At 56.9% G+C, this 20,740-nt stretch overlaps 2 protein-coding genes across 21 annotated transcripts in view; both read right to left on the bottom strand.

Moving 5' to 3' along the window:
- The window catches only part of ITIH4 (inter-alpha-trypsin inhibitor heavy chain 4), a 22,771-nt gene extending 3,167 nt beyond the window's left edge, over positions 1-19,604 (bottom strand). For 5 of the 20 annotated variants that reach the window (XM_028479025.1, XM_028479024.1, XM_028479027.2 and 2 more), the window contains exons 1-24: positions 17,055-17,174; positions 15,734-15,894; positions 13,573-13,677; positions 13,310-13,472; positions 13,061-13,171; positions 12,432-12,563; positions 11,217-11,333; positions 10,777-10,945; positions 10,551-10,676; positions 10,184-10,365; positions 9,903-10,088; positions 8,182-8,321; positions 7,792-7,946; positions 7,493-7,519; positions 7,157-7,210; positions 6,949-7,002; positions 6,589-6,717; positions 5,998-6,057; positions 5,775-5,801; positions 5,572-5,688; positions 4,288-4,462; positions 2,153-2,307; positions 1,933-2,029; positions 1,327-1,505 (exon numbers count right to left, since the gene is read on the bottom strand). In XM_028479025.1, coding sequence (XP_028334826.1) covers positions 1,436-1,505; positions 1,933-2,029; positions 2,153-2,307; positions 4,288-4,462; positions 5,572-5,688; positions 5,775-5,801; positions 5,998-6,057; positions 6,589-6,717; positions 6,949-7,002; positions 7,157-7,210; positions 7,493-7,519; positions 7,792-7,946; positions 8,182-8,321; positions 9,903-10,088; positions 10,184-10,365; positions 10,551-10,676; positions 10,777-10,945; positions 11,217-11,333; positions 12,432-12,563; positions 13,061-13,171; positions 13,310-13,472; positions 13,573-13,677; positions 15,734-15,894; positions 17,055-17,141 — 2,799 coding nt within the window. In that variant the 5' untranslated portion in view covers positions 17,142-17,174 and the 3' untranslated portion in view covers positions 1,327-1,435. The other 15 variants (XM_055079860.1, XM_055079859.1, XM_055079858.1 and 12 more) reach the window with 11 other exon arrangements.
- MUSTN1 (musculoskeletal, embryonic nuclear protein 1) lies at positions 19,585-20,740 on the bottom strand. Its single transcript, XM_007117989.4, has 3 exons — positions 20,637-20,740; positions 20,105-20,237; positions 19,585-19,896 (listed from the first exon to the last, which is right to left on the bottom strand). Exons 1-3 carry the CDS (start codon positions 20,643-20,645, stop codon positions 19,790-19,792), a joined length of 249 nt encoding a protein of 82 aa, XP_007118051.1. The 5' UTR covers positions 20,646-20,740; the 3' UTR covers positions 19,585-19,789.

The raw sequence follows: 20,740 nt of genomic DNA, 5'->3' as shown, positions 1-20,740 counted from the left end.
GACCTACTTCCAATTGTTCACAGAGAACTCATGCACTTCAGGTGCTGGCTGGGCCAGAGAGTCACCCAGGACCCTGCTGTTGTGGCACAAATGCCACACCCAGCCCAGGTGGTGGCGTCTCGCTCCGCTATGTCAGGGCCAGCCCCACAGCAAGTCCAGCGGAGCCCCTGAAGCTGCTCCCTTGTCTCGCTGAGCTCTTGTCTGAGCCCCTCTGAGTGACCTTCACAAAGTGACTCTGCCTGAGACCCCTGCCTGCCAGCCAGGCTTGATGGGGAGGCAGCAGTGCAGGAAAGAGTGTTCCTGAGTGTTGGGCAAACTTGCTGCTGGAGACCCCTCCCTCCCACCGGCCTCTCTTCTACCCTTCTAGAAAGACTTACTCAGCAAACACCCTGTATAGCTCAAGAGCTGGGAAAAGAATGTTCTCCCTGATCTGGTCTGCTCCCTCTCAGCAAGCAAATGAACTCGTTTTCTGCTTTACCTTGGCTGCCAGGAAGCTCAGAGCAAAGCTTTTTTTGCAGCTACAGCTTCCCCTACCCTGGTGTCTCTGATTTAACTCTCCTCCTGCTTGGCTCTTTTCTCTTATTTTCATTCTCATGATTTTTGGTTTTATTCTCTTTATGCTTTTTATTTGTAAGCCAAAGACTTGTGTCATTTTTGAAGAAGTAGGTGAAATAATTATAAATGTTTTGAAAGTATGCTTTGCCTGTGCAAGAATTGGGTGGGGCACAAACAGGAGAGGAGACCCTCAACAGCCCAGGCTCCTGGGAACAGACCCTTGCTTCCCTCCTGGGACTGGGGCCTCATCTCTGTCTCCTCTGTCTTCCACTGCCAGCTTCTCTGCAAGGTGGTGAGAAGACAGGCCTGTTCCTGAGCACAGGTGTGAAAATCAAATTATGCCTGGCAAATCCCACTGCAAAAGGGCCCAAAAGTTTGCTGAGAATGACAAACTTCTACCCAGGTCACTTTTTTTCTTTTGAGTCAAAACTGGTTTTCACGGAGCATGTCACCATAAAGCAGAGTGAACGCTGCTCCCAGGAGTGTTCTCCTGCCGAAGGCCCCCAGCAAGAGCAACGTTTTGACTTGGTGGTTTAAATCTCTCTAAATCTTACTTTCCCTGCCTGAGAAATGAAGGGACCAGACTAAAAGCTCTCCATGGGCCTTACTGGCCACAGGCCTTTGAGGGGTTGATGGCGGATGATTCTAATGTTACACAATGCTACGTGTCCAGGACGTGATCCTGAGGCTCTGGGATTTGGCCAGATGGGACCAGAGATGCCCACTCCCTGGGTTCACACCACCTCTCTTTATTTTAATGAGCGCAAATACCTCTCCCCACGATGTTACAGGACCCACAGGTGGCCCTGTGGTCGCAGGGTGGCAGCCATCTACACCCAGCAGGCGGCACGGGGGGTGGGCATAACTCCTTGCATCAGAACTACAGCTCCACAGACCAGCAGGAAATCTCTGTTCCCGGGGGCCCCTCTTGGTAATCCAGCTTGAGCTCTCTGGGAGGGACAGACAGACAGGTGGTCAGCATGTCTCAGGTTGGGTGGGAAGAGAGGGAGACAGCTAGGGATAGGAATGTGGAAGGTGGAGGGTCTTGGGGTCCCTTAGAGTTCCCTCCAGCACAGGATGACAAGGCCTGGCCACCCAAGGGCACCCAGCTGTGTGTGGTCTCCAGAGGCCAGGGCTCTGGGAATTCAGGGGGAGTTTCCTACTGCTCCCAACTCACTCTAGTGATCTCTGGGCTGGTATGCTTTCTGTGGGTCTGAGTTGACCACCCTTTGTGGGGCCACTGAAAGCTGGGTCAGACTTGTCTAACCTGACACCTGACTGTCTAGTTCCCAGGCAGGGACAGAGGAGTGGGGGTCTCAGAGCCCGGCTCCCAGCCCCACGCCTGGCCGGGCTCAGTGGCCTGTTGTGCTGAGTCACCTGGTGGCAGAGTGGTCATGCCCCTGGACCTTCAGTGTTCGCTTGCTGTCATCTGCTGCTGCCAGGGGCTCCCAGAGCACGTCCTGGTAAAACTGGCCTGAGATACAAAGGGCGGGTCAGCGAGAAATAAAGACGGAGGGAGGCTGGGGGACTTGCAGAGGTGATGGCACTGCCTGTTCACAGGCAGAGGCGGCTTCTGATGACGTCCCGAGGCACGTACCAAGGGTCCCACTGATGTGGCTGGAGAAGCGGTCAGTGTCCCGCAGAAGGAGCCGGAGCCCCTCCCCAGGGCCGTCCCAGGACAGCAGGCCGATGGTCACTCTGTCAGGGCTGCTGAGCAGCAGAAGCCCCGCCTTGTCCATGGTCATCTTGAGACTGTGGGGAAACCCGCGTCCTGAGCAGGAAGGGAGGCAAGGAGGTGCCCGCAGGGGACCTAGGCAGCAGCGTGGCAGTGGGCAGGGGCTGCCCTCCTGTCCTCAGGATCTCCTAGTGTGGCCTTTGGTGGGAGGTCCCTTCAATCTTCTGCGCTTCAGTTTCCTCAGTCAACTGGGACCAATGTTAACTTACTGATACCTGGTTATCCCAGCATTTTATATTTATATATACACACACACATACATATATATGTATATATATACATATCTATATATCTCTATATATATCTATCTATATATATATATATTTTTTTATTTTTTTTTTTTTTTTGCCGTGCTGCACGGCATGCGGGATCTTAGTTCCCTGACCAGGGATCAAACCCATGCCCCCTGCACTGACAGCACGGAATCTTCACCACTGGACCACCAGGGAAGCCCCCTAATATATATATTTTTTTTTTTTTTTTTTTTTGCCGTGCTGCACGGCATGCGGGATCTTAGTTCCCTGACCAGGGATCAAACCCATGCCCCCTGCACTGACAGCACGGAATCTTCACCACTGGACCACCAGGGAAGCCCCCTATCCCAGGATTATTTATAACATGAGAAAACGGTTCCTCTCCCTCTGGTTTTCTTAGATTTGGTTTCTCATGAATTATATGACTTAGGGGTTCAAGGATACATTTCCTCTGTCCCTTTTGCTTTTATGGCTAGTGCCACTTTCTTCTGATGATCAGTGTTTAATCATGTGTTTTAAGGTCTAGAAGGGCAAGTTCTTCTCGAAGGCCTTCCTTTTTTACTTAAAATAATCTTTGAAATTATTACCACTTTTGTTTTCTTAGGAACGTTAGACTCCTTTAAGCATGTTGAATAAGACCCTGCTGTGACTCTGAGGTTATTTTCAATGGAAACGCCCTAAACTTACACCGTCTTGTTGACAGAGTTCAGTGTAAAAGCGGGGTCTATTTTTCTTCATGTGCATCTTCTGTAGCTCATGAAAGTATGTGGACGTTCAATTACCACGATTGATAGGAATCCTTTATTCCATCTTCTAGTGTGTATGTCCGAGGCACAGAAATGCTATTGATCTTTGTGTGTCTACCAGATAGCAGGAAACGAAGATCTTTTATGAAATTGGGAGCTCTTCAGGTGAGCCCCTCAGATTTGCCAGGTGTGCACTCATGTATCAAGTGGGAACCAGTCTCTTCGGAGGGGCTGGGTGAGAGGGAGCGGACAAGGCTCTCCATACTCAGCACAGGCTGGGGGCTCAGAGAACATGGCTCGAAGAGGGCCAGGGTCCTTGGCCTCTCTCCTGGGCCCCTCGTGACTCCCAGAGCAGGAGAGCTACCTCTGCAAGGCTCCACACAGGGGAAGCCCCACAAGAAGCGGTCGCCATCCTTCTCCACCACCCACCAGCTGCCTGGTGTTGATGTCAGAGAGACCTGTCTCTCCTCATTAGAGCTTCAAAGTTAAGGATGACAACTGTAACCTCCCCTGATGGACAGCACTCTCCAACCTCTCGTTGTCAGGGTTACCTCACCACGTAGAGAGCACACCTTCCCGCATGCCCAGTGGGCACCGTACTGTCTGTGGGCAAAGTGCTTCCCAACCACATTCTCTCACTGGACCATCCCCTCAGCCCTCCGACTCAGGGCCGGATATGATTATCCCTAGTTAGAAGTGAGAGGGGCTAAGCAGCCTGCCTAGGGTCACTCAGCAGAGCAGCTCCAAACCACACCGTCCCCTGCACAGGACAGTGACCTGGGTTAGGTGTGAGGGTAGCCAGGTCCCCGGGACAACCCCTTGGCACCCTCCAGAGCAGGAGGGGTATGTACAGGGCTCTGTGCATCTCTGCCCCTCCTGTGGGTGCGGCCCACTGCAGAGGACTCATGCCCAGCCACTCCCTCCCCAGGCCTGCGGCGTCCCATCACCAGCTAAAGTGGGGTGAGGGGTCACTGCCGGTCCCCAGCCTGTGGCTTACCCTGGCATCACCGAGTACAGAGTTTTCTTCCACTTGTATGCAGAGCTTCTTCGGCTCCGAGTCACTACCACGTGCTCGGGGGATGCACGAACCTGCAGCTGGGGTTTCTTGAAGGTCACCTCAATCCACGAGAAGTGGGCCTTCTCTGTCTCATAGTGGCCAGTCACCTCAATCCCTGAGAGGGCCGGAAGCAGAGAGGTCGAAGCTGTGGTCCCAGCTGGGCACTGGCCTGAACAGGTGGTCCCTCCGGCTACAACCCCTGGAGCCGCTCTTCACCCACTCACCTCCGGTCCCCTTCCCCAGCCTCCCCTCACACCGCGGGCCTGCTTCCCACAGTCTTTCCACTCATCCCTTGGTTCCCTATGGCTTTGGAGGGGCCCCCGAGTCTTGGGTGACAGCCATCTTCAGACGAGGCCTCTGAGGAGGGAGGTCTCGTGTGAAGTCAGTAAACGCGCGTGAAGCCCCTGCAGTGCGCCTGACCCTGAGCTGGGCACCGTGGCCAAGAGTGGGAGGGAAAATCAGTGGTCCCTAGCCTCAGGGAGCAAACAGACTCTGGGCCTGGCGTGATGAAGCGGGAGACAGTGTGTGAGGGTCTGGGGGAAACGAGGGGGCCGTAGATGTTCGCTGACTGTGAGTGGCTCTGCAGGTGTGCATTTGAGCATCCCGAGTGCTGTGTGTCCCCACGTCTGACCTGACAGTTCAGCTCCACCCTTCTGGGGACTCGGGGGCAGGTCTGGCCAGCACACCTACCTCCTCCCCCCATTTGTTTCCTCCACACCCCCTACAGCCCCACCAGCCTCCTTGAGGGCTCTGTGCTTCTGCCTATCCCTTCCTCTATCTTGTGGACCCCCCACTTCTCTGCCAAGACCCAGTCACCCCCATATGACCCTGTGCAGCCTCCCCTGACCCTAGGACAGCTCTCATCTCCTCTGGGCTCGTCTCCACGGTGCTCTGGGCACGGACGACAGGCCCCTGTGCTGCTCTGTGCCCAGGTCTGTCTCCCCACCCCTGAAGTACGGCAGTGCCTGGGGGCAAGCCCACATCTGGTCACTCTGGGATGCAGGCCACTCAGGCCTGCCTATGTGGTGCCCAGTGAAAGGTCTGTGGGGAAGATGTACGAGCACAAGTGTTGGTGCTCGGGGGCGTGGCCATGTTACCACCTGGGACAAGGACTGCCCGTGAGTCTCTGTGGGCAGGTTTCCCACCGTTTTTTCGGGGGTGGGAAGTTGCGGGCGCATGGCGCCCGGGTCTCCCTGGGTGTATGACTGGGTGTGCACCTCTCACCTTGGCCAGGGTCTGAGAGCAGGTTTGTCGGTCCCTGAGAGCGCTTGAGGTCCACACAGAGCCGGTCCACGCTCTGCCCAGGCAGCGGCAGGATGACGGAAGGAGGCTGGATGGGGGCTGGGACAGCAGGTGTGGTTCTGGGGGCAGGTAGAGCAGGCTGGGGGTGAGGACGGTGAGGGGGGCTGAGGGGAGCTGGCACTTACCGGGGTGTGTGGTTGCCGTGGTTGTTTCTGAAAGAAGAAGAAGTCTGGGTTGAGGCAGCCCCTTCCTGGGGAGGGGCAGGTTGAGGAATGGAGTAGCAGATGGGTGTGGCAGGGCTCCCTCTCCATCGAGAAACCCACGTGACAGGTTCGTAGAGCTCCCCGGGCTCTCCCCTCCCAGGGTCTCCCTGCTATAGGGCCAGAATCTATTGCTGCCTGGAGGTACCTTTGATTCTTAAGTCCATGTCATGAGACGCTTCATCAGGAAATGAGGTATCTGATGGCCCTGACGCAGGAATTAGCGCAGGAACAGCCAGGAACAGAAAGGGAGAAGGCAGTCAGGATTCAAAGCAATCGGCAAGCCCTCCAGCCATCACTGCCACCTGCCACCCACCAAGCTCCAATCCCACAACCCCTGCCACACGTACACCCAATCTGGAAGAGCCTTTGCAAAGAGATTTTTCAACCAGAAGAGCATGCTATTAGGGAAAACGCTGGGGAAACAGGGCCCAGCCTGGCCCTGCGGCAGTGTCTGAGTCCAGATTTGGAGATCAGAAACAGCTCAAGGGACTACTCCTGGCTTTGGGAATGGAGGAAACCTTCCCTTTCTAGAACGTTCCATCCTGAGCCAGCCTCCAGAGTGTAATGAACCCAATTCAGTAAAAATAAAGGACACGTTCGTTATTTAATGTCATACCTTACAGCAACTCTCCCTGGTCCGTGCCTAGCCCTGTGCTTGGTGCTTTATCTCATCCAACTCTATGGGCAGGTTCATCTTGAGGAAACTAGGCCCTCAGAGGGTCAGAAAGCGGCTTACGTGACATCACGTCTGGTAGCATTGGTCCCAAAGTCGTACGGTGGGATGGATAAGGAAGATGAAGAGGATGAAGAGGTCCAGGTGGTCCTAATCTCGTTGGGAAGCTGTACAGCTTATCGAAAACTCCAGCTTTGGAAAAGTTGACACATGCAGTCTTTTCTCAAGCAGTGCCATGGGTCCCCACAGCCAGGGCTCTGGGACCCACCCCAGGAGAGGGACGTGGAGAAGGCAGATGGCTCCCCTCCCCACACCCGCCATTCTGGGAGAAATTCAAAGCTGGAACAATGGACCCTTCTTGAACTCCTCCCTGCTGGGATATCGGCCCCCCTTGCCCCACTCTGGCAGTGCCCCTCAAACTACCTTGTCCTCTCCAGCCTCTTCTTTTAGAAAAGACAGGGTCTGCACTGCTGCCTCCTAATCGGACACAACTGGATTTGAGTCCCAGCCCTGCCATCAGCTAGGCGAGACAAGAGTCACTCCCCGCCAACAGCCAGGGCAGAGCCCAGTCTGTGGCCAGGGTCAAGGTTCTGTCAACAGCCCCTTCCTCTATCCTCTCCTCTTTTGCTACCTGTTATTCTGGATGCTCTGTCTCCCATGGAATGATATCTGAAGAGAGTGTGACCTGGAAATCAGAGAGACCTGGGTTTGCTTCTTGGATGTGCCTTTCTGGGGCCCCCAGTGGGATGGGGGTCTGTGTCCCTGGTGCCCAGGACAGGGCCTGAGTGGCAACCAATATGAATGAACAGGTAACTAAATGCACCAGCGTGCTTGGGCAGATGACACCCCCTCCTGAGCAGGGCTGGGTTGGAGAGGCCCCGGCTAGGAACCTCACGGTCGCTGTACCATAGGCCCTGTGTCAACCAATAGTCACCCAGGCCAGCCTTAGAGGGTATTAGGCCCTTACCTGAGTGGACGTTCCTGTGTCTGTTTTCTGGTTAAGACAAAAAGAGGCAGAAAGAGAGAGATACACTGTCAGGGTGGTTTTGATAAATTTGAAGTGCTTCTGTTTAACCTTGCTTGCCAACCCCAGCACTACACAGGTGCAGTGAACATGAAGGGGTCAGGAGACCTGGCCTCAGTTTCCTCGTCAATGAAATTGGGTAAGTCTCCTGGGAGTCTGTGGGTGGCAGGGGTGGCGTCTTGGTCGGGAGGTGGGGAGGGGCTGGGGAAAATGCTGGGTCAAAACTCTGCTGCCACACCCACCATTTTCCACGGGCTTCTCAGCAACCTGAGACTGCTCTTGACCTTCGGGTTTGGTGATCACCATGGACGTGAGCGGGGTGACAAAGCTGTAGCTGAGCGACAAGTTCAGAGCTCGGGCCTCAAGAGCCTGCTTCTCAGCATCTAGCGTGGAGACTCTGCAGGCGGAGGAAACCAGTGGCTCAGCAGGCCCCCGGGTGCCCAGTCAGACTCTCCCTCCCTTCCAGACCCCTCTAGGGAGCTCCCACTGGGAGCCTGGAACTCAGACACGATACCGCCACCCCGTCTCCATGCCTAGCGCCAGCTGTGCCTGCCCCACCGGCGAAGAGCCTGGGGAAGTGCTGAGACCGTGTGTGGTCACCCCAGCGGGCCCTGGAGGGTGCGTCCACCCACGTTTGCTCCAGCAGTTGCTGGATGGTCAGGTACGCCCACAGTCTCTCCATGAAGCTGTGGAAGATGTATCTGGGGCTCCGGAACGCCTCCTCCTGCTCTGCCACGCGGGACTCCGTTACAAAGGTGACGTTCTCCATGTGCTGGAAAGAGGGGCCCAGCCAGGGCAGGAGCAGTGAGGGTGTGACGTCTGCACCTGGCCTGGCGCTGCCCAGCAATGCCACGAGAAACCTGGCGGGGGCAGCGTTGGCTGCAAGGCCGCATTTCCTTTGAGTAGAGTGGAGAGTAGGGAGTGTGTTTAGGGGTGTGAGGGGCTCAGCCACAGAGCCTCCAAGGATGACAAGGAGGTGGAGATAAAAGGGAGCAAACTATCCCAGGTGCTACACAGCAGGCGCAGAACCAGGAGCTGCATGAATTTTGCCTTCTCCACACATACAGCTATTTGTTTGATGGTTTTTCTCCAATGAACTTTAAATAGACTAACACTCTTGGTCTTGACCCGAGCAATAATACCCGTGAAATCTTAGGTCTGTGGTTCGAGTTATTTTTCAGAACACATTAAAATAAATACATAACTACTAAAACAAAGACATGTTTGTAAACTACTCCAAGTCACCTTGGGTTCTGCACTTTGGGAACCCGTGGCCTCCAGGATATCAGCAGCTAACATACATGGAGTGTTTATACCAGGCGAGACCTTAATCCCCACTGCAGCTTTACCAGGTGTGGGCGAGGTGACTTATTTTCATTTGTATACAGCAGGAAACTGAGGCACAGGGAGCTTAAGTGCCTTGCCCCAGGTCTCACCTCTGGGAGATGGCGGAGGTGGAGGTGAAGCCGGGCAGGCTGGCCACAGGGCATGCCCTGCCCATCATGACACTTGGCTACTTCTCCTGAGACGAGGCCCTGGGCCCCCCATGCCCGCTTGCCTAGCCTACCTGCTATTCTCCCCACACATGCTGCCTGCCTGCCACGCAAGCCTGGAACATTCCTCCATCTCTCCACCATCTGGCCTCTGCCACCTTCTACTCACCTCTCAGTCTCAGCTGAGCCTCCTCTGGGAAGCCCTCCCTGATCCCCAGGCCAGGCTGGGGTTCCCAGTGCTGCTCCCGAGTCCCCGAATTTATCCAGCCTGTAGCTCCTGGTTTGTGTGACTATTTACCCATTCTGTCTCTCCCGTGGGGGCAGTATCCCCAGGGCCTAGAGAAGTGCTGTGCTTCTCTTTGTGGAATGAGAGGGCCTCCCATGGCACAGAGGCAGGGAAGGCTGGGCAAGGACAGGATGCCACATAGTGAGCTGGGTTCTTGACCCGGCTGCAGTGGGGCCCAGGGCAAACCGCCTGCTCTGCCTGATGTCAGGCTACTCATCTGTGAAATGGGAGCAGCCCTCCCTGCCTGACTGTAACCTCAGAGGGCTGGTGTGAGGACAGGAGGGGATGCCAGGCACCTGGTGCCCTTGGGAACAGCAGCAGCAGCACTGACTGACCACTGAGTGTCTGCCGCATGCCGGCCCCACACAGGTGCTCTGGGAAAATCACATCATCTCACTGAACCTCTACCAGGAGCCAACACGGCGGGGATGCGTCATCAGCAAGTGGCAGAGGGCACTCTGTAACTTGCTCAAGGTCAACCGGCTGGAGCCCGGCAGGGCTGGGGTTTGAACCCAGCCCCTCTGACTGCCTGCCGCGGCTGCCCTTCCCCTCCAGGATGGCTGGCCACACCTACCAGCTGCCCCCTGACTTTGGCTGAGAGCACATCAGGGCTCTGGTCCCGGAGCTTCCCGGCCACCACCAACTCGGAGCCCTTGAAGAACAGCCGGAAGGCGTCCTGTGTGACCGCCTCCACGGCGTTGCTTGGGTACTCGAAGGCCACCGATGTCATCAGTGGGTTGGCCACCTCTTGGTAGAAGTCCTGCAGGGTGGGGGTGTCATGAGGGCCGTGCTGGGGTCTGCCCGCCTGTCAGTGCCATCCCTCGCTCACGTGGCCCAGCAGGGGCGCACGGGCACCTGGAGCTGCAGTGCGGAGTCCGAGTCCTCATAGATGCGCCGGGCCAGGCCACCGTTGTCCAGTGCCAGCTTCTCCAGGAAGGTGTAGCTGACGTCGAAGCCGAAGCCCAGGCAGAAGAGGCTGTGCTGGCCATCTATGGCTTCCTGCACGTTCTTCTGGATCCTTGAGGGGTTGGTTTCCCCTGGACCCAGTGGTTTGGGAAAGGGGTGAGAAAACAGTGATTTGCTCAACAGATACTTCTGGAATCTCAGAGCCAGAGGAGCCTCAGAGATCCCCCCTCCCTGCCCCAGGTCCCACAGCAAGCCGGGATGGAGCCCAGCTACTCCCTCTGGGCAGCACGCCCTGGGGCTGCTGGCAGTGCCTCACCTGCAGTGGGGTCGCCGTCGGTGAGGAGGATGATGAGGGTGACGCTTCCTGCGGGCAGCAGCTCCTCCCGGTTGGCTCTCTCTAGCAGTTGCACGGCCATCAGTATCGCATCGTTTATATTGGTCCCTGTGGGGCACACACTCTTAGGGTGGCTCCCAGCAGGGTGCCCCGGGCTGGGCTCAGTGCCCTGGAAGTTGCAACCATGCAAGGCTGTAGAGGTGCTCACCTCCCTGGGCCTGGATGCCAGTGGCGTAGCTCTTGGCCTCATTCACGTTCTTAGCCGAGGCTGGCACTAGCTGTGGCTTCCACTGGGTTGCTTCCCCACTGAAGCTGATGAGGTTGAACTGGTCACGGGCACCGAGGTCACCCAGGATCTTGATGAGGGCTTCCCGGGTCTGGTCAGGGGAAGGGGACACAAGGTGGCTGTCTCAGTGGGGTCTCCCTGGGGGCTCATGTGCCCTTGGGCTGCACTCCCAGGCTCACATCTGCAGTGAGAACATGGTGAATGCTCTAGCGGCAGGACCTGCCCCAAACTCTGACCAACCTCGATCCATGGGAGCCCCCTACCTAGGAAGATGGAGGAGGGCAGGTCTGCCTGCTGGACCAGAGCTGATGGTGTGGGACATCTGTGAGTTTTCAGGACCCCGCCTGGCCCATGGGACCCACCTGCTGGATTTTCCTGCCCCTCATGGAGCCGCTCTTGTCAATGACAAAGATCACATTCTTGGGTATCGTGGCCAGGTGCTCAGGAGCAAAGTAGTGCACAAAGTAGCCATTCTCGATCTGTGACCAGAGTGAGACACACCCAGGTGTAAGAGCTGCAGCCCTGCCCTGCCCCTAACCAGCCTCCTCATCCCCAGTCCTGGGGTTCCTCTGCTCTCTTCATTCCATCCCCCTCCATCCCTGTCCCACCATTAACCTCCCCAAATCCTTGCCATACTTTAGGGTTTAGTCCAGCCCCTCCCTTGCAGAAGGCTTCCCTGCTCATGCATGGCCCACCAGAACTCTACCCCTACTTTACCTCTTACTTGTTTTAGTATTTGAGGCAGCTTATACTAAAAGGTTCAGACATAATAAACCTGAGATCCATCAAAAAAGTGAAGAATCCAAAAACAAGGTCCATCTATGACTTCCTGCATGTTCTTCTGGATCCTCGAGGGGTTGGTCTCCCCTGGACCCAGTGGTTTGGGAAAGGGGCGAGAAAACAGTGATTTGCTCAAAAATAAAGGGGAAACACAATGATGCCAGAAACTTATGTGAAAGAAGGTACTGTAATTGAGCGTAAAAGTGAACTGTGAGGGGCTTCCCTGGTGGCGCAGTGGTTCAGAATCCGCCTGCCAACCAATGCAGGAGACACGGGTTCGAGCCCTGGTCTGGGAAGATCCCACATGCTGCAGAGCAACTGGGCCCGTGAGCCACAGCTAGTGAGCCTGCGCGTCTGGAGCCTGTGCTCCGCAACAAGAGAGGCCGCGATAGCGAGAGGCCCGCGCACCGCGATGAAGAGCGGCCCCCGCTTGCCGCAACTAGAGAAAGCCCTCGCACAGAAACGAAGACCCAAGGCAGCCAAATAAATAAAATAATTAATTAAATAAATTTATAAAAAAAAATTTTTAAACGTGAACTGTGAGTCTCCTGGCAGCCAAGGCTACAAGGGAAACCCTGCAGGGCAGTTCTTCAGCAGAGGCAAACTTTCTTCCCTCCGAAAGAGAATTGTTTCAGGGACAACACAACTAAACTGCCTGCTTGCCGTCTGTGCTGCCCGTGGTGCACACTGGTAACTAGGGGTGGTTATTTTGTCTTTTCTTTTAGAACCCCCAGGCTCAGGTCCTTGAGGGTAGATGGACTTTTTGGTGGCTCAGCTCTTCTCTGGAGCCCACACACCTGAATGCAACCCCCGGAGACAGTCCGGTCCACATCATAGCGGACGATGAAGTTGCCATCCAGGACTGTGTCCTGCTGCTGCCCTGGAGACTTTTGCTGCTGGGACAGCGTCGGCTTGAATCGGACATGAGCCTGGAAAAATGACCAGGCTGAAGTTGGGAGGAGCAGCAAGGCCATGTCAACAACACCCCTCACCCCCATCTGAAGAGAGAATTCCAGGAGGCAGCCTTGGGTCAAATTCCAGAGAACTTTCTCTCCAGCTGAGCTATCGGAGAGACTGCCTCCATGTAGGGGAGTGGGTACAAGTGAATCTCCTGCTCCTAGATCTGTGCAAGCGGAGGTTGGGCTCAGGATGTGTGCGGTCCAGTCAGCTCCTCCTCCCTACCTGGTCCTGGGACCCTGACATCAGTCTTCTCTCCCGATCTCAGGGTTCAAACCAGCACCCACCACCCTTCCCTAGGCCTTGCCCTCCCCATCTGCCAAATGACAGCATGGACACAGGAACCTCACAAGTCCCTCTAGCTCAGAGATTCTGCCCAATGGTCCCACTCTCTGGAAATCCAGGCCCATAGAGCCAGCCTGAAGACAGGCCCCTGGGAACTCTCACCCACAGACCATAGCAGGCCCACCTTGGTCTTGTTCTGTGAGGTGGTGAGGGCCTCTGCCAGTTCATTGGTCATGAAGGTGCTCTCTGTCTCCAGAAAGCTGATGCCCTGAGGCTCGAAGATGTAAATGTCCATCTAGAGGCAAGAAGTGGGTTACTGGGTCTGCTGGGGGACAGGGCTGGCCCTCACAGGAGGCAGAAGGGGAAGTAGGGGCCGCCCTCAGGAGAGTGAGGTCATCTAGGAGGACTTCTAAGAGGAGGCGGCACCAGGTACCTGCAGGTGCTTGACCACCTGCTGGGGCTGGACTTTCAGCAGCAGCTCGTACGCTCCCAGATGCCGCACCAGGAGCTCCTCATACACCAGCTCGAAGGTGACCTTGGCAGTGGGCGCCACACTGACTGACACCTGGAACTGCTCTGTCTTTCTCCCAGTGGCCCTGGGGGAAGAGGGCATCAGGTCTGCCCCTCAGACCAGGGGCGGCTGAAGGCAGGGGCAGCCCCACCCCCACAGGGTCCTCCCCACCCCGTTGGGCTCACTTGACGAGGCCGGCGCTCTCTCCCCTCGCCACAGCTGCGCTGTATTGCTCCTGGGCTGCAGCCTTCTCCTTGATGTTACCGGGGTAGGTCACACCATCAATGATCCTGGGGCAGGAGGGAGGGAGTTGTTGAGAGCCCGGTGGGGGAGGCCCCCTGCAATCCTGCCTCCTCCGGGACTTCACGTGCCTCTTGACAGACTTACTCCCATCTTTACCTGAGCCCACCTGTTTATTATGCACCTACTGTGGACACGACTCTGTGTGGGGCCCGGTGCGGATGGGGGCTCTGCAGGCCTCCGTCTACCCTGAGACGTGCACTGTGTCAGCAAACACGCCTTTTAATGAACAACTGGGATGAAGGCTGCAGGGGAGGCAGGTCCCGGCCTCTCTTCTCCCTTCCTGTCTGGCTCCACGTCCCAGTTGCCCCTTCCATCCCACAGACTGTTCTCAGAGGAACTGGTCAGCCACCAGTGAGATCTCTGAGCCACAGTTCACTCAGCCCCGTGGGGCAGACTCAGCAGGAGGGAGATGCCGGCTCCCAGGCCAGTGGAGACACAGGACTGAAGGCTCTGACCCCTCTCCCCCATGGCTGCCCCCTCTTCCAACACTGGACAGGCCACTCTGCAGAGAGGTTGGCCTCTGGGGAAGGAAGTTTTGGACAACTGGTGGACGGGGCTCCTTGGGGCGTGCAGACAATCCTAGTGGCCATTTCTGGGGACTGAGAGTGAACTGGCAGGCAAACATAAGCCTGCTCTGTCTGGGGGTGGAGTGAGAGGGTGAGAGTGTACAGGGGGGAGGGGGGGCAGCCAGGACCTCAGGACCAAGTGTCCTTCCTCCACACCCTCCTGACCTCCCTGGTCACAATTTAACTCTGGGCTAGGGATTGGGCTGCTGCTGGGCTGCAGGGCTCCTCCTCCCAGATGTCCAATTTGGGATCCCAGGCAGGCTAGGGAGCAGGGCACCCTGCCCCCTGCTTCCCTATCTCATGCAGCAACAGGAGCTGGGCCCAGAGAGGGGTCCAAGTCCAGGGCCCTCAGAAGATGCGATGGGCCTGAAACCTCGTAACTTGCCGGCCGTGGCACCCACATGGGAGGCGGGGTGCAGCCTGTGAAGCTTATGCTGCAAGTTGGGCAGCACAGGCCTGGCTCCAGGGTGAGGAAATCAAGGGCTGCTTGAGGGGATGTGGGCAGTGAGATAAGGAGCCAACCATAGGGACCGGACCCCCACCGCAGGTTTTCAGAGGTCCCAGGGTGCACTGGGGACTCCACCTGAGATGCTTGCTCTCTGCCCCACCCATCGCCCTCCCTGAGTTTCTGGGATCAGCCTCTCTCTGGCCCGTCCTCAGTCACTGCCTCTCCTGCGGGGCCAGGGACAGAGAGTTCTCTTGCATTTAGCAAACATTGCAAAACTCGGTCAGGAAGGGTGGGGGAGGACAGCAGAGACAAGGTGAGGATCATCACCTGCTTACAGAGTCCACAGAAACCCCAGGGGGCCTCCCAATGCAGCTTCTGACCCAGAGCAGAACCACCCTCTGCAGTATCCCAGTTGGAGGTGTGGGGAGATGAGCCTGGCTTAGAACTTCTGTGACAAGGAAGTGGTCCCCCTCCTTGAGGCACTGCTTCATTGTGGGGCAGCCCAGGGGTTAGGAAGTTTTCTGTATTCTGAGCTGGAATCTGCCTTTTGGTGACTCCCTTCTGCCTGGGCTTGGCCTCAGGATGCCCCAAGTCTGTACTTCTCAAAGGCAAAGACACAAAGATACCGTGGTTCTCCATCTGCCACCTGGGCAGCACTCAGGGAAATTGGATGAACAGATGGAGAGATGGATGGCGGGAGGGACCAACGGAGGGAGGGATGAAGGCACGGCAGGACGGATGGAGGAAGGGAGGGAGGGAAGGAGGGAGGGAGGGAGGGAGGGAGAACCGGAAGGAGAAAGGGATAGAAGGATGGAGGGAGGGAAACGTCTCTGAGAATGCATGAAGTTCCTGGCTAAAGCCTCTGGTCCCTGTGTTGCCTACAGGTGGAGCACACACACCTCGGGCATATATCCTGGCACATCTCACATCAGGAAGAGGCCCTCTCTTCCTGATCTGGCACAGGGACCATGGTGTCACAGTGCTGGATTGGGGAGGGGGGACGAGGAGGAGAGCAGGAAGGGCACCTACATGGAGAAGTTGGTGATGAAGGCTTTCTTGGGCAGCTCCATCTGGAAGGTGACCTCCTGCAAAGTACTGGCCTTGTTGACGACCCGGCTGGTGACGACTGTGTGGGCAAATCGGGATGAGACCTTGGAGTCTACAGTGAGGCTGTAGATGTCGATGTCATTCTGGACCAGTGGAGGAGGAAAGGAAAGAGTGGGCCTTGATCTTGGTCCCAGACCAAGCCCTGGCCCCCAACCCCAGGCGAGACGCTGATCAAGCCTCAGGCAAAATTCCATGAAGCATTTCATTTGTGAACTTTCATCTCAGATCAGAGGCAGCTGTGTGCTTCATTCCCCATCCTACGGTGCCACGGGGCAGGGATCAGTCTGTCTTGTTCAGTGGGGGCCACAGTGCCCCTCAGAGAACAAGCAGGCAAGGGGTGGGGTGTGGAGCCTCAGCCCCACTGTGTCTGGGAGGAACTTACTTATCCTTGGGGCAGAGGTGAGTGGCAGAGGGTCCTGTTGGGTCAGGAAGCTTCCATGCCATCTTAGCTCCGCCCAGCGAAAGGGCAGTGAACAAGTCCTGTGACTGGGGAAAACAGCCCCTGCCAGCCTCCCCCCAGGGGCCTGCAGGAGCTGGGAGAACTGGAGGTAGGGAGGGTCCATCTCTAAGGCTTTGCCCCCTTTTCCCTGCAGCACTGGGCCTCTCTTGTTGCCCTGTCCACAGGGCACTCCCCCAGGCATGTGATTCGCTCGAGGTCTGCGGTCTCCAAGGAAGGGCATGTGCAAACAGGCAGAGCCTACACATCTCTCGCCCGCCTGCATGTGGCACACTTGTGCTTAGCACAGAGGTGCGCGGCGGGCCGTGTGGTTTGTTTACACGTGAGTGTCTGCTCCATGCCAGACACTGTACTCAGCATTTTACAACACTATAGGTTTCCTCTTCACCACAAACTTCTAAATAGTTCTATTACTACCTTGTTCTACAGATGAGGAAAAAGAGACACGGAAAGCATCAATGACTTCCGAGAGGTCACACAGCCAGGAGGCGTAAGCTGGGCTCCTGAGGCCCATTCTTACCCGCCCCACCCACTGCCGCCCTCCAGGGCAACTTGTTAGACTGCACTTCCTCCCCGTGAACTGGGAATACCAGGATCACCCCTTCTTGTAAATGGGGGACTCTCCATAGAGCCCTCAGGGTAGTGCCTGGTGGATGGGCAGCACTACTTCTCTGCACACACACTGACCCGTGCTCACTTGCACACACCGAGGCTCTCCTCCCCTTCACCCACTTGTCCCACTCACGCTCAGGTGCACACATACAGGAACCCGTGGACACCCGCTACCTTTTGGGCCCTGAGGGTCTGGAGGGTGGCCATCGAGAGCAGGACCAGCACGATGCCGCAGGTGCGGCCAGGGGCTGGGGTCTTCATTTTGGCTCTGGTGCCTGGCAGGCCGCTTCTGAACTTGAGAGGAAGAGCGGAATAAATTCGTAACTTGCTCGCTGCCCCGCCCCTGTGGGGGCAGGTTCTGGGAAATTGGGATCTGCAAGCCAAACACCGCAGTGGCCTCAGATAAGCGGGCAAACTGCGAATGTCCTGTGGACCTTGGCTGGGGACGGGAACGTGTACTGAGCAGGAGCAGGCTCAGGTGGAAGTTAGGTACTGGCGCCCCTTCTGAATGGTCCAGAATCTGACCAAACCACCACCACCCCTGCACCACTCATCTCGCCGACAAACTCCCTAGGGCTGGGGCACAGAGCAGTGAACTGGCCTGCTCTCCATAAGCCCAGCCTGGGAGAAGCACGGGCGTGCTTGGGAAGAGGTGGGCCAGAGGGTGGTTTGCAGGAGGCAGGGGCCTGGAAGTCAGGCCAGTGTGACTGGGCAGTGGGACCCCAAATGCACCAAGCAGCCCTTGGGGTGCCTGAGTGGGGCAAGATCTGCTGGGGCCAAGGCAGGATGGATACACCTTATTTCTGGGATGAGAGAGGCTAGGTCAAGGAGCCCCCCTTCTCTCTGCTGGGGCCTCAGGATGCTGTTTGGGCCCCATTATTCTAGCCAGGACTCTTGGTGCAACTCCAGCAAGGCCTCCGAAACAAGACCTGCACTTGGCAATACAAACTGAGGGCCATAAAGATGCCCACACGCTGTGGCCCAGAAGTCCCGCGCTGGGGAATCTCCTGAGAGGGAAGCATGGAACAGAGAAAGTACAGAGCTCCTGAAGGGGATGATTCGGGGTGGTGGCGTGCATGCTCAGGTGGCCTACATGGAGGTCAGTTGTGCCAAGGGAGCCCGTGAATCACGCCTGGAGCGCGAAAGGGCAGAGCGCTGATCTGTCACCACGCCAAGGCAGTGCCGTTGTCGTGGGCTCAGACCACAGGAGGGTGGCTGGAGGGCCTGGGGTAGGATTACAGATGATTTTTGTTCAATTTTCCTTTAATAAAGTTGAAAGACTGCTTTCCTAACAAGTAGCAATAAAGCGAATAAACACTAGGGGATCTGGATGCAGCTGGTGCTTATGTCCCTGTGGCTCTGGGAAAGCTTGGCTCCTGAGTCTGGGGCCACAGATGGGATAAAGATGCTTCAGAAAAGTGGCCAGGTGCCAGATCCTTGGTTGGGGAAGGAGGACTCAGTGACACTATCCCGGGGTGGGAACTGGGGAAGGGTACCATCTTCAGGGCCTACTTGGGACCCTGGGGCAGTGACAGGCTTGCAAGGGCCTGGAAGGGGGCTCCTACATTAGCCCCTGCCTCAGTCAACACCAGTAGCATCTGCCTCAAGGGAAGGGAACTGGGTCTGTAGCTACAAGTAAATACTCCCCTTCCTTAGCCAGAAGCCTCACCTCTGGGTGCATCTATACGGTTCTCCCCTTTGACTATGGATGTGATTGGGATTACTCGGGAAGACATACCCCTTCAGCAATCTGGGGGAAGAGCCAGCCTCCCCAGGAGCCCAGTGAGCAGGCCCAGGCCTGGTCGCCACAGAAGGTCTGCTCCCTTGGGGCACAGAGCATGGACCCAGCCTGGAAACAGCTATATAAGGAGGCCGGGCTGGCCAGGAATGTGGGAAAGGCTCTGTGCAGCCTGCTCCACCTGCCCAGGGGACAGGCGGGACTTCCCTGTAGGCACTGGCCCCGAGCCAGGCACTGTAAGCCCAGACCCTGCCAGTCCATCTCCGGACTGTCTGTGGTCTTACTGTCACAGCTGGACAGGCCTCTGCAGTCCCCTGAGTCTGACAGGTCCATGCGCACAGAGACACTGAGGCCTGAAGTGGGAAGAATCGCACATGAGCCAAAAACCTGGTGTTCCATGCCTCTGGCAGAGCTGTGGGAGTGGCAAGGGGGAGGCTCACCCTGTTTGGGAGAGGGGACAGTAGCTCAGGAAGCAGACTGCCACTGGCCAGAGAGGAGCCTCCACCTGGTTTTGTCTTTGAGGGGATGCGAGCTAGCAGGGAGGCAATATGAACAAGGGGGAGGGGGCTTCGAGGATCCTGAGTCCCTCAGAGCCTTGGGGTCCTTGGAGGCATCTTGATGGCTTCTGTGAAAACCAAGGGAAGGGTGAGCCCCAGGCCCCCCCCACCTGCTTCACTCTGAGCAGTGTGACTATGGCCTGTTTTGCGCAATAGGCTCCCTTGCCTCATACAAGGGGAAACAGGCTCAGAAAAGGAGGAGAGACAGTCTGAAGTCACACAGATCAGCGCCAGGTCTCCACACCCAAGGTTCTTTCTAGTACGTGGCAGTGGCCATAATGGCACCTGCATTATCCTCTGGGGCCGTCCCAAAAGCTGAGAAGCGTACAGAACATGCCCCACACCCACCTTGCCCACCCCTCCCCTGCATTTAGTGGCCATGGCCAGTGACCAACCAACACGCTCCAAATGCTGGGGCCACTTGGGCATCCTCTTTATTGGTGTTGCCCAGGTGCTGGTGCAGAGTCCCTGGGCTCAGGGGCCAGGGCTGTTGGGGAGGGTGCCAATCCCAGAGGCCGCGGGTGAGAAGCTATGTTCTGGCATAAAAAAAGAGTTCTTGGGAAAGGCTCCTGTGTCTAGGTGTTGCTGATGGTGAGGGGCGTGGCGTGCACTTCTCAGCCAAAGACACTCTTGGCGGGTCCGGCTTTGGGCTTCTCAAAAACGGTCTCGGTGCCAGTCCGGGCGAGGCTGAACACCGATGGGGCAGCAGAACCAGCTTGCTCTGTGGGGAGGATGGGGAGGAGGTGTAGTCAGGGGGCACGGCCTGGCTTCCTAGGGAGGAAAGGTCCCTTTTGTGGGGAGCACCCCCCTGAGCCCACAAGCTCTGAACTCTTAGAAAAAGGACCCATGGGACCTCCCCCACAACACCATCCTCCCTCCGATTGACACACATCTGCACCCCTGGAGCTCATCGTCCCAAGAACACTCACCACACTCCCGCATGACCTGGTAGGTCTTGGACTTGATCTCCTGGTTCTTGGTCAGCTTCCCTCGGGCCCCCTTCAGGTCCTCCTCCTTCACAGGGGGGCGCTTCTTCTTGATGGGGGCTTCCTGAGTGCCAGCCTTGGAGAGCCCAGAGCCTCATCTTACAACCCGAGGCCTCGAGACTGAGAGCCCTTTCCCACCACAGTGTCTTGGCCGAGACCCCTCTCCCCTGCTCACTTAACTCAAGCCAATTCAAGGCCTCACTCCTCTTCCAGGAAGCCTTCCTGACTGTACTTCACAGCCCCCTACCCCGAGTCTCTGCCCTTTTCCCACAAACTGGGAGCTCTGGGGCCATGGCTGTTGTAGCCTCACACAATCTGTGTGCCTGTCCTCCCTGAGCCCCGGTCTTCCAGGGGAGGCAGAGCCTCCTGTGTTTATGCCCAGAGCTCAGCTTAAGACACAGCTGCTAAAGACGACAGCGTCCATCCTCCACCCCCACCCCCTGGCACGAGCAGGGCCTGTGCTGGGCCCTCCTACCTGGGACATGGTGGGTGTGGGGAACTGCTCCCTGCGAGGCAGTGGCTGTGAAAGAGATCTGAGTGGCGCCCAGCCCTCTGGGGCTTATATAGTTGGCTTGCCTG

This window comes from Physeter macrocephalus, chromosome 18, assembly GCF_002837175.3.
Source record: "Physeter macrocephalus isolate SW-GA chromosome 18, ASM283717v5, whole genome shotgun sequence".
Classification (NCBI taxonomy): Eukaryota; Metazoa; Chordata; class Mammalia; order Artiodactyla; family Physeteridae; genus Physeter; species Physeter macrocephalus.
Note: the sequence above shows the minus strand (reverse complement) of the source record. Positions and strands in the feature narration are given on the sequence as shown.